We start from the raw sequence: 13,262 nt of genomic DNA on the forward strand, positions 1-13,262 counted from the left end.
GAATTTAACTCTTAAGCGTTTTATGTTTGTGAGCGGGATTATTTTCGTGAGCGTAAATCTTTACTCATGCACACTCGGGAAATCAAATCTGGGGATCGGGTTATATGGGGTTGCTAGAGACTAGAGGTGTGCATGTGAGTAATATTTTACTCACGCTCACGCACACTCACGACGGAAAAATCTTACTCACGCACACTCACGCACGATATTGTTTGGTAGGACTCACGTTCATGCACACTCACGAAAAGGAAATTTGTACTCACGCACGAAAATGTCATAACTCACGAAAAATACCGTGACTCACGAAAAATGTCATGACTCGGGAACAATTTTTTGAGTAATTTACCTTAGCGACGTCTCTGAAAACATGAGCATTATTAAAATCGAGAGCGTTATTACACTCTTAACATCCCAGGTGTCACTAAAATTGTAAATGAATTTAACTCTTAAGCGTTTTATGTTTGTGAGCGGGATTATTTTCGTGAGCGTAAATCTTTACTCATGCACACTCACGAAGATAATATTTTCGTGACTCACGCTCACGCACGACATTTTGGTTTGTTAGTCACGCTCACGCACACTCACGCCGTTGCCATGAGCGTGACTCACGACTCACGCGTGAGTCACGACAATTTTCGTGAGTCACGACAATTTCGTGTCACGTGCACACCTCTACTAGAGACCATAGACGTACCAAACTACAACCGTTACCGAACAAATTTGCTCCTCCAGACCAAGGCTTCGCAAATCTGGGTTTCAGTTTATATGGGGACTATACCTAAAAATTGTCCCTTATGGCCCATTTGCAATGCAATGAGGCCTAAATCAATAACAACTACTTGTGACATGTTTCAGGTTCATAACTTCTTTCTTTCGGATTTTAGCGTGATATCTACAGACGGACGGACGGACATCGCTAGATTGATTCGTTGGAATTCACCACGACCCATCCTATAGGTATAATAAAGACACCAAGATGCCAGAGGCACCGCAAGCCAAATTAGAAAAGACGGACGGACTCAGAATTTCACCACGACCCAACCTATGATGGTAGATGGAGATGAAGAGAGTTTATCAAAGACACCATGACACATGACCAGTGTTGCCAGAATTTTTCTGGCTCTTGTCCCCAAATTGGGACTCTTTCGTCCCCAAAAATTAAATTAAATTTTAATTTAAATTAAAATACATCACAAAAATCCACATTAAATTTTTGAGAAGTTTTTATATAAAACAAGTATATAGGGCCGTAATTTCGGCCAGGCCGAAACTTATGTACCCTCCACCATGGATTGCGTAGCAATTTCTACTGAGACTGTCATCCACAATTGAATTACTTGGGTTGCGGTAACTCTTGCCGATGGCAAGGTATCTTAAAACTTCCTAACACCGTCTTCTAAATTGCAAGGTAGTTCATACGCAGTGTATATTAAACTAAAAAAGGCCGATTAAATACGTACATAATTAAGTTTGACAAAAATTTTTATAGAAATAAAATTTTGATAAAAGTTTCTATAGAAATAAAATTTTGACAAAATAAAATTTTGACAACATTTTCTATCGAAGTAAAAATTGGACAAAATTTTCTATAGAAATAAAATTTTGACAACATTTTCTATCGAAGTAAAAATTGGACAAAATTTTCTATAGAAATAAAATTTTGACAAAAAATTCTATAGAAATAAAATTTTGACAAAATTTTCTATAGAAATAAAATTTTGACAAAATTTTCTATAGAAATAACATTTTGACAAAATTTTCTATAGAAATAAAATTTTGACAAAATTTTCAATAGAATTAAAATTTTGACAACATTCTCTATAGAATTAAAATTTTGACAACATTTTCTATAGAAATAAAATTTTGCCAAAATTTTCTATAGAAATAAAGTTTGACAAAATTTTCTATATTTAGGAATAACATTTTGAAAAAATTCCCATAGAAATAAAATTTTGACAAAATTTTCTATAGAAATAAAACTTTGGTAGATTATTTTTGGCTCGAGTGGCAACCATGATTATGAACCGATATGGACCAATTTTTGTGTGATTGGGGATCGGCTATATGTAACTATAGACCGATATGGACCAAATTTGGGATGATTATTAGCGGCCACATACTAACACCACGTTGCAAATTTCAACCGGATCGAATGAATTTTGCTTCTTCAAGAGACTCAAAGACATCAAATCTGGAGAACGGTTTATATGTGGGCTATATATAATTATGGACCGATATGGACCAATTCGTGTCCATATCGTGTTTGTTAGAGACCACATACTAACATCATGTACCAAATTTCAACCGAATCGGATGAATTTTGCTCTTCCAAGGGGCTCCGGAGGTCAAATCTGGGAATCGGTTTATATGGGGGCTATATATAATTATGGACCGATTTCGACCAAGTTTTGCATGGGTGTTTGATGCCATATATTAACACCATGTACCAAATTTCAGCCGGATCGGATGAAATTTGCCTCTCCTAGAGGGTCCGCAAACCAAATCTGGGAATCGGTTTATATGCACACAAAAAAATAATACATTTATTTTATGAATAGTGTTCAAAAAATGTTTCCAAACACGGGATTCATAAATTATATGAAAACAATTCATAAAATAAAAATACAGGTTTTCATTGACTACGAATGTATACATAATATGAATGGAATTTTTAATATTATAAATGAAGTATACATATTCTTGTCATTGAAAAATATGAACTTTTACATAATACATAATAAAAACTTCATGCATTACATGTAACTTTGCATTTAGATTTCTGATTCTTAATGGCTGCATAATTGGTCAAAATGTATGAACTCATTTATTAAAACCCGCATTAAAGTCCAGCCAGCAAAGAACATAATTATATAATTAATAATTACAATATTTTATATTATTTATAAACATAAGCACCAACGCTTCCAGTTAATATTGTTTTTTCATCATTTTTTTACAGGAATAAATAATCTTTGAATCGTGACGGATATAATCTTTGAATTTCAGCCGGATCGGATGAAATTTGCCTCTCCTAGAGGGTCCGCAAACCAAATCTGGGAATCGGTTTATATGCACACAAAAAAATAATACATTTATTTTATGAATAGTGTTCAAAAAATGTTTCCAAACACGGGATTCATAAATTATATGAAAACAATTCATAAAATAAAAATACAGGTTTTCATTGACTACGAATGTATACATAATATGAATGGAATTTTTAATATTATAAATGAAGTATACATATTCTTGTCATTGAAAAATATGAACTTTTACATAATACATAATAAAAACTTCATGCATTACATGTAACTTTGCATTTAGATTTCTGATTCTTAATGGCTGCATAATTGGTCAAAATGTATGAACTCATTTATTAAAACCCGCATTAAAGTCCAGCCAGCAAAGAACATAATTATATAATTAATAATTACAATATTTTATATTATTTATAAACATAAGCACCAACGCTTCCAGTTAATATTGTTTTTTCATCATTTTTTTTACAGCAATAAATAATCTTTGAATCGTGACGGAGACCCAAACTGTACTGAAAAACTCAAATACACGTGTTGCCTTCAAAACGTTATGTTTCGTTTTTTTTTTTGTCTCGTATTATATGCTTGTATTGTATACACATGAGAGTAACTCTATGTTGTGGCTCTCTCACGCTAAGATAAAACCAGTATTTTTGATATATTATGTAATGTTTCATCAATTTTATGAAACCGTCCCTATATATTATTAAAAAATACATAATTTCATAACCAGTTTTTACGAAAACAACATATTATGTAGCTGTACACATTTTTTTATGAAAAAGTCCATAAATTTATAAAAATTTACAAATTTATGTACAAATACATATTTTATTTTTTTTGTGAGTGGGGGCTATATATAATTATGGACCGATATGGACCAATTTTTGCATAGTTGTTACACCATATACAATGATCGGATGAAATTTGCTTCTCTTAGAGTCCCCGCAAGCCAAATTTGGGGGTCCGTTTATTTGGGGGCTATACGTAAAAGTGGACCGATATGGCCCATTTGCAATACCATCCGACCTACTTCAATAACAACTACTTGTGCCAAGTTTCAAGTCGATAGCTTGTTTCGTTCGGAAGTTAGCGTGATTTCAACAGACGGACGGACGGACATGCTCAGATGGACTCAGAATTTCACCACGCACTAGAATATATATACTTTATGGGGTCTTAGAGCACTATTTCGATGTGTTACAAACGGAATGACAAAGTTAATATACCCCCATCGTATGGTGGAGGGTATAAAAAGTAAAGAAATAATTTCTGCTGTAGAAAATCAATAATAATTTAAAAATTAAAATAGTATAACATTTTTGTCGCACCAGCTTACGAGCTGCTAGATCAAAATAATAATGTAGAAATAAAAAGAATTTCAAGTAAACCTGATTTATTATAACGAACCGATTTCGAAAAAAATTCCCACAAAAATTGCCAAATTCATGGAAATTCACCACACAACCCCCAAATAATCCCCAATTCGAAAATTTCGTCCCAATCCACGAAAAAATAGCCCCAATTTGGGGGGAATCCCAATACAGAAAACACGGAACATGACACAGTGTCTGAGTCAAATAAGTGCAATTCGGATTTGCTCTCCTCAAGAGACATATTTTGTGGAGAATTTTCGTAACTGTATGAGTGTATTCAGTTGTACAGTGACACCTCTCGGTAGTGAATATCCTCGTGCGCCTAAATTTTGTTCGCATTTGGGAGCGGATACCTCTCGAAAGTTGTCCATTTTTGAGTGGTATCCGCTTTTCAGAGTGTCTCGCTATATATTAATTACATGAGGACCCTACACTACTATATGGTAGAGGACCTTATAAGTTAATACATGTGTTTGCAACACGCAGAAGGCGAGATGATAGAGATATGGTATCTTTGGCAAATATACTGAAGCAATTTAGCCATGTCCGTTTGTCTGTGAGCAAATTTTTGTGATCGAAATTAGGTTACAGTTTTAGTTCAATCGATTACAAATTTGCCACAAGTATGTGTTTTGGGTCAGAATTGATTTCTATTGATTTTGGTTTAATTGGTTCATATTTATACATATGGCCTCGGAGGTCAGAGTTTCCTTTTGATTTTCATCAAATGTTGAACAAGGAACGCTATTGTTAGTATCGTTAAGTGTGCAAATTTGGTCGGTTCAGATTTAGATATAGCTCCCAGTGAGCGTCCGAATAAAGTGTACATACGAATTTGTTTGCCTCTATATCTACGATATTAGTAGACACTATTTGCTTCACCTATAGAGTCTCAACATAAACTTAAAAATTAAAAAAAAAATGAGAAACTCAACATTGCAAAACTCTTTATTAAAGCAAACCCTTTGTACACTTAATTGACGCTCACTGTATATCTTTTGCGCGATTTACACTCTTATGACCACAGAGGCTAAGGTTCTACTCCGATTTTTTTTATATTTATATGCTATTGAGTTATAGCAAACAACAGAGTAGAAATTGTTGTAATCTTATCTGTCATTTTGCGAAATGTATTTAGATATTTATGAAAGCGAAGTTGCTTAGCAACTTCAATACTCGAAACATATTTACAGTATTTAGATAAGATTGCTCTCTAGTGATTGTTGCAGGGAATAATCGCAAATCAGGGATCCCCGACTGAACGATACGAGCACAAAACAAAATTTATTGATAGGAGACTAAAATTTATTTTTTTTTATTTTATTAAATGAAACTATTATAAAGGAATATGATTATTATTGTTGCTACCATAACTATAACATAATTTGTATACAGTATTCGATAAGACTTCCAAACAGTTAAGAAGTCCATAATTTTAATGTTGAAACAAAAACCAAGTCAATTAAGAATGAATTTACTTTAGATTGCAATGAAATCATCGCTGTTGACTTTTTGAAATATAAATGATTTTAAATCACATAATTTTACTCAATTTTGCCACTAGATTTTGTTAAGATTTAGAAGGAATATGCTTGTTTGGAGAAAACATCAATTAGCGCAATCCGATACGTTATGCAGTGGCGAAGGAAATGCATAAACCGTGGTGGAAGAACTCGTTCCCAAGCTGTATTCGCCTTTTTCGAAGCACTTTTACAGTCAAATCATCTCCCACGGATTGCTCTTAAAGAAAGTCGAACACTTCTAAAATATTATTAAGCCGGTACTATGTTCGGTTCAAAATCAGTTTATTTTAGCGATTATTTGTTGTCACGACTAGCGATTAAACGATTTTTTAAGCACCTAAGCACACTACTTATATGAAACAATAGATCGATATTGAAAGATATTTTACTTTTAAAAGATCCGCAGAAGCCACTATTTTCAAACACTATAAAAAATATGAGTCAGTACTCGCTGAAATGTAGACAATATCCATTTACGAGAACATACTAAACGATAGAAAATTTCTTTTGTGATACTTTTTCATCAGGCAAAATACTCATACCATATTGGGTGTCTATCAGTATAGAAAATAATTTAGAGAGAAAAAGAATGACCCAACTTTTAAGGGTTTTCGATCAATCAGGTAATACAACAGACGAATTTAAACAAAAACATAATAACAATGCAAATCTCTAAAGCTCTTCGCAATGATAGCACACTCCCACGTTTCTTCTCTAAGTATGGAAATTCCTTCTAATCTAATCTAATAGATCTTTGGATTATATTAAACTTTCTCGAGGTGAAATTGGTCGTCAGCCTTTACTTTATTTTTGACCTTGTTGCTTTCATTATCAATTTTGCCATAAACCCTAGTTATATTGATAGGATTCCATACGATCAGAAAATGTCAATAAGAGATTGGAGGAAGACATTTCTGTTGTTGTATTTATTACCTAAAGTTTACAAAATTTTTACCAAATAGATTTAGGATCCAGGCAATACCAACTTTTCTGGATGTAAACGTGCTGAGACAATACTGAATAAAAATCTTAGAGAAAAGATGAAATAGACGTGCAAAAAGGGACTTTTGGACGCTTTTAAGTTATTGTCAAATTCGATTAATTAACTTCGATATCGAACTTTTAGATCAAAGTAAGGTCTTGGTCAAAACAGACTGAATCTCAATTTAGGTAAGTAATAAACTTAAAAAACTTTCTCAAAATTTTGTCAAAATTTTATTTCTATAGAAAATTTTGTCAAAATTGTATTTCTATAGAAAATTTTGTCAAAATTTTATTTCTATAGAAAATTTTGTCAACATTTTATTTCTATAGAAAATGTTGTCAACATTTTATTTCTATAGAACATTTTGTCAAAATTTTATTTCTATAGAAAATTTTGTCAAAATTTTATTTCTATACAAAATTTTATTTCTATGGAAAATATTGTCAAAATTTTATTTCTAAAGAAAATTTTATCAAAATTTTATTTCTATAGAAAATTTTGTCAAAATTTTATTTCTATAGAAAATTTTGTCAAAATTTTATTTTTATAGAAAATTTTGTCAACAATTATATTTCTATAGAAAATTTTGTTAAAATTTTATCACTATACAATTTTTGTCAAAATTTTATTTCTATAGACAATTTTGTCAAAATTTTACTTCTATAGAAAATTTTGTCAAAATTTTACTTCTATAGAAAATTTTGTCAACATTTTATTTCTATAGAAAATTTTGTCAAAATTTTATTTCTATAGAAAATTTTGTCAAAATTTTATTTCTACAGAAAATTTTGTCAAAATTCTATTTCTACAGAAAATTTTGTCAAAATTCTATTTCTATAGAAAATTTTGTCAAAATTTTATTTCTATAGAAAATTTTGTCAAAATTTTATTTCTATAGAAAATTTTGTCAAAATTTTATTTCTATAGAAAATTTTATCAAAATTTTATTTCTATAGAAAATTTTGTCAAAATTTTATTTCTATAAAAAATTTTGTCAAAATTTTATTTCTATAGAAAATTTTATCAAAATTTTATTTCTATAGAAAATTTTGTCAAAATTCTATTTCTACAGAAATTTTTTTCAAAATTCTATTTCTATAGAAAATTTTGTCAAAATTTTATATCTAAAGAAAATTTTGCCAAAATTTTATTTTATAGAAAATTTTGTCAACATTTTATTTCTATAGAAAATTTTGTCAACAATTTTATTTCTATAGAAATTTTTGTTAAAATTTTATTACTATACAATTTTTGTCAAAATTTTATTTCTATAGAAAATTTTGTCAAAATTTTACTTCTATAGAAAATTTTGTCAACATCTTATTTCTATAGAAAATTTTGTCAAAATTTTATTTATATAGAAAATTTTGTCAAAATTTTATTTGTACAGAAAATTTTGTCAACATTTTATTTTTATAGAAATTTTTGTCAACAATTTTATTTCTATAGAAAATTTTGTTAAAATTTTATTACTATACAAATTTTGTCAAAATTTTATTTCTATAGAAAATTTTGTCAACATTATATTTCTATAGAAAATTTTGTCAAAATTGTATTTCTATAGAAAATTTTCTCAAAATTTTATTTCTATAGAAAATTTTATCAAAATTTTATTTCTATAGAAAATGTTTGTCAAAATTTTATTTCTATAGAAAATTTATCAAATTTTATTTCTATAGAAAATTTTGTCAAAATTTTATTTCTACAGAAAATTTTGTCAAAATTCTATTTCTATAGACAATTTTGTCAAAATTTTATTTCTATGGAAAATTTTGCCAACACTTTATTTCTATAGAAAATTTTGTCAAAATTTTATTACTATAGAAAATTTTGTCAAAATTTTATTTTATTTATTTATTTATTCATTCAGAGCATGTAATTCTAAGCATATTTGACCAAAATAAAATATTATTATTTATTATTTATTTTTATAGAAAATTTTGTCAAAGTTTTATTTCTATAGAACATTTTGTCAAAATTTTATTTCTATAGAAAATTTTGTTTAAATTTTATTTCTATAGAAAATTTTATCAAAATTTTATTTCTACAGAAAATTTTGTCAAAATTTTAGATCTACAGAAAATTTTGTCAAAATTTTATTTCTACAGAAAATTTTGTCAAAATTTTATTTCTCTAGAAAATTTTGTCAAAATTTTATTTCTATGGAAAATTTTGTCAAAATTTTATTTCTATAGAAAATTTTGTCAAAATTTTATTTCTATAGAAAATGTTTGTCAAAATTTTATTTCTATAGAAAATTTTGCCAAAATTTTATTTCTATAGAAAATTTTGTCAACATTTTATTTCTATAGAAAATTTTGTGAACATTTTATTTCTTAGAAAATTTTGTCAAAATTGTATTTCTATAGAAAATTTTGTCAAAATTTTATTTCAATAGAAAATTTTATCAAAATTTTACTTCTATAGAAAATGTTTGTCAAAATTTTATTTCTATAGAAAATTTTGCCAAAATTTCTATTTCATTATTGTTGTTTTTGATCTCAGCTTTAAAACCATTGTGTTGACTAAACTACAAGAATAGCTTAACCAACAGAGGAAAATAATGTTTGTCAAATTTATTTGGGCAAAGCCCTATAGACTGCAAGATGGTTGGATGGACGCACGTTTCGGAATTACCACATTCCTCATCAGCATCCTCTACTTGCAGCAAAACTATCAACCAATTATCAGCATAAATTCAGGCAGTTCACTAAACATTTAACTTTTAGATCAAAGTAAGGTCTTGGTCAAAATAGACTGAATCTCAATTTAGGTAAGTAATAAACTTAAAAAACTTTCTCAAAATTTTGTCAAAATTTTAATTCTATAGAAAATTTTGTCAACATTTTATTTCTATAGAAAATTTTGTCAAAATTGTATTTCTATAGAAAATTTTGTCAAAATTTTATTTCAATAGAAAATTTTATCAAAATTTTATTTCTATAGAAAAAGTTTGTCAAAATTTTATTTCTATAGAAAATTTTTTCAACATTTTATTTCTATAGAAAATTTTGTCAACATTTTATTTCTTAGAAAATTTTGTCAAAATTTTATTTCAATAGAAAATTTTGTCAAAATTTTATTTCTATACAAAATTTTATTTCTATAGAAAATATTGTCAAAATTTTATTTCTAAAGAAAATTTTATCAAAATTTTATTTCTATAGAAAATTTTGTCAAAATTTTATTTCTATAGAAAATTTTGTCAATAATTTTATTTCTATAGAAAATTTTGTTAAAATTTTATTACTACACAAATTTTGTCAAAATTTGTTTTCTATAGAAAATTTTGTCAAATTTTACTTCTATAGAAAATTTTCTCAAAATTTTATTTCTAAAGAAAATTTTATCAAAATTTTATTTCTATAGAAAATTTTGTCAAAATTTTATTTCTATAGAAAATTTTGTCAAAATTTTATTTCTATGGAATATTTTGTCAAAATTTTATTTCTACAGAAAATTTTGTCAAAATTCTATTCTATAGAAAATTTTGTCAAAATTCTATTTCTACAGAAAATTTTGTCAAAACTCTATTCCTATAGAAAATTTTGTCAAAATTCTATTTCATTATTGTTGTTTTTGATCTCAGCTTAAAACCATGCATTGACTAAACTACAAGTGTAGCTTAACCAATAGAGGAAAAGTATGCTTGTCAAATTTATTTGGGCAAAGCCCTATAGACTGCATGCTGATGAGGAATTACCACATTCCTCATCAGCATCCTCTACTTGCAGCAAAACTATCAACCAATTATCAGAATAAATTCGGGTAATTCACTCAACCCAAAGTGAACTACACTACTCTACAAGCAAGTAGAGGATGCTGATGAGGAATGTGGTAATTCCGAAACGTGCGTCCATCCAACCATCTTGTAGTCTATAGGGCTTTGCCAAATAAATCTGACAAACATTCTTTTCCTCTGTTGGTTAAGCTACTCTTGTAGTTTAGTCAACACAATGGTTTTAAAGCTGAGATCAAAACAACAAATAAAATTTTATTTCTATAGAAAATTTTGTCAAAATTTTATATCTATAGAAAATTGTTCATAATAGCAACAATTAAACGCATTTATTTCAATGTTTTATATAGCATTGTGAAATAATATTTTTTCAATTTAGATCTTAGCTAACCATTTACTTGAAAATCATTCTTTGGAAATATTAATCCGGTTTATCTACCATAGAACATTTTCCATGTATACTTTTAAGTTGTTTAAAAGTCGGAGATTTTTGGGGTAACACAATTTACTTCTAAACCGATTCTACACAAAAGTTCGAACGAAAATTCTTCAGTTCTTTGACATACTCCCATTCACTTCTTCCAATTCCAGCGTTTTTGTCTGGAATACACATTTCTCCAACATTTTTGTTATTATCTTACTCCTATAAAGCAGAGGCGACATATTCAAGCTAATCCCATTGACCCAAATATGAAGTATGAATTTGGTTCTTTTACAATAAAATGACACTGATTATCAGCTTTGCTGACGAATCGAAATATACACAATTTTATTATACACATTGAGCTGTGATACTATGAGTATACTACTTACCTTCCACGAGGCACGACAATAGGGTGCAACATTCACCGTTCGACATAGTGTGAAAACAAATTGTGGTAATGGATCGCTGGGAAATATGGTATAGCCCATAACCATTTCTAAAATAGTTAGGCATTGTAAACCAATGTCTTCATCCGAAACGGTACAGCTGAGGTTGCAGGCATTTCTAACAAAAATTTTATAATAATAAATACAAAATATACAAATGAAAATCATATCTGAACTCACTGAACAATGCCTATGATAATATCATTATCCAAATGGGCGGCATTAAATTTAATTAAATTACCCAACATTTCCAAATAGGGGCGCAACAAATTGAAATTAGCTTGGTGTATAGCCGGCAGCCATAATAGCATGAAACGGCCAATCTAGAAAAAGGGAACAGTAAGACATGAAAACCTCTTGGACTATTCGCCGCACACACACTACCTTTTCTTCCAAATTTTTAATATCTTTGCCATTTTCTGTTAATGTATCCAACAATTCTAGGCGATGCCTTAGATCTTCATCGACCTCATGATTTTGTATGACCAAAAAGAATTGCTCCCTCATATATGTTAGATTTTTGTACTGGGTATAGATAAGTCTTTTGTAGAATGTTAAGGCAGTCTGACGACATTCTGGCGATTTTGTTGGTACTAGTAGATCTTTCGTTGTATCCCATAACTTAACAATGGCTGTCTCCTCCAGATTCAATGACTGCAAATGGATGTCACTAAGATCTTTGAGAATTTTGCAACGTTGTGCCACAGGCTGTTCAGGTCTTAATTCATATTCGGTTTCTGGTCTTAGAGATCTTTCAACGCTGGTACCTACTTAGGAAAATTCGTTATTGGATTTTATTTCCTGATTAAATGTCAACTACCTGCTGGATTTTTTGTATTTTTCAAAAACGATTTGAATTTTGATTTAGATAACTCCTTGTCCTTGGAACTCATATTTCTTTGTTGTTCGGCAAAATTATAACTTCGATAATTACAAATTTATTTTTTATTTCAGACCGTCTTCTACTCTTTCTTCTGCTGACAGCTGTTTTTTGCAATAAATGTTTGTTTATCAATTGTCAGCTGACATCTTATGGGTCGTTCATATTAAACTTGATATCGTTCAGTTTTTCCCCATTTTCCCAGACATTCCATCCGGAAAAACTTATAGTCTGTAAGACGCATAAGATAGTTTACAAACACAGACATTCCGTCCCGATGAACTTATAATCTGGACTGCGCATAAGATACACAAAACTCGTTGGAAAAGCGCCTGGCAGCGTTGGGACCACGGTTGCCCAAGTTGGTAGAATTCTACCACAAATGGTAGATTTTTTACTGCTTGGTACATTGGTAGAATTGTTAATGTTTTAGTAGACTTTGCAAATAACAAAATTTAGACAAAAATTTCTATAGAAAAAATTTGGGCAAAATTTTCTATAGAAATTTTGAGAAAATTTTCTATTGAAATAAAATTTTTACAAAATTTTACAAAGAAATAAAATGTTGGCAAAATTTTCTATAGAAATAAAATTTTTGACAAATACTTCTATATAAATAAAATTTTGACCAAATTTTCTATAGAAATAAAATTTTGACAAAATTTTCGATAGAAATAAACTTTTGACAAAAATAAATAAAATTGTGAAGAAATTTTCTAGAGAAATAAATTGTTTTTTCAATTCAAACGTTTATTTAATCAATTGGCCCTCTTGGACCATACATTGATAGATTTGAAAAAAAAGTAAATTTTGACAAAATTTTTTTTTAATGTTTACGTTGCCACCTATTC

The 13,262-nt window shown here is 28.9% G+C and overlaps 1 protein-coding gene across 2 annotated transcripts in view; it reads right to left on the reverse strand.

The window, feature by feature from the left end:
- Window positions 1-12,531, reverse strand: part of gig (TSC complex subunit tuberin) — a 49,561-nt gene extending 37,030 nt beyond the window's left edge. The window contains exons 1-4 of one of the 2 annotated variants that reach the window (XM_075308478.1): window positions 12,352-12,531; window positions 11,916-12,298; window positions 11,712-11,854; window positions 11,475-11,649 (exon numbers count right to left, since the gene is read on the reverse strand). In XM_075308478.1, the coding sequence (XP_075164593.1) occupies window positions 11,475-11,649; window positions 11,712-11,854; window positions 11,916-12,298; window positions 12,352-12,424 (774 nt within the window). In that variant the 5' untranslated portion in view covers window positions 12,425-12,531. Of the gene's footprint in view, window positions 1-11,474; window positions 11,650-11,711; window positions 11,855-11,915; window positions 12,302-12,351 lie in introns of both variants that reach the window. The other variant, XM_075308477.1, reaches the window with a different exon arrangement.
- Window positions 12,532-13,262: the final 731 nt, after the last annotated feature.

This window comes from Haematobia irritans, chromosome 4 (assembly GCF_050003625.1).
Source record: "Haematobia irritans isolate KBUSLIRL chromosome 4, ASM5000362v1, whole genome shotgun sequence".
Taxonomy (NCBI): domain Eukaryota; kingdom Metazoa; phylum Arthropoda; class Insecta; order Diptera; family Muscidae; genus Haematobia; species Haematobia irritans.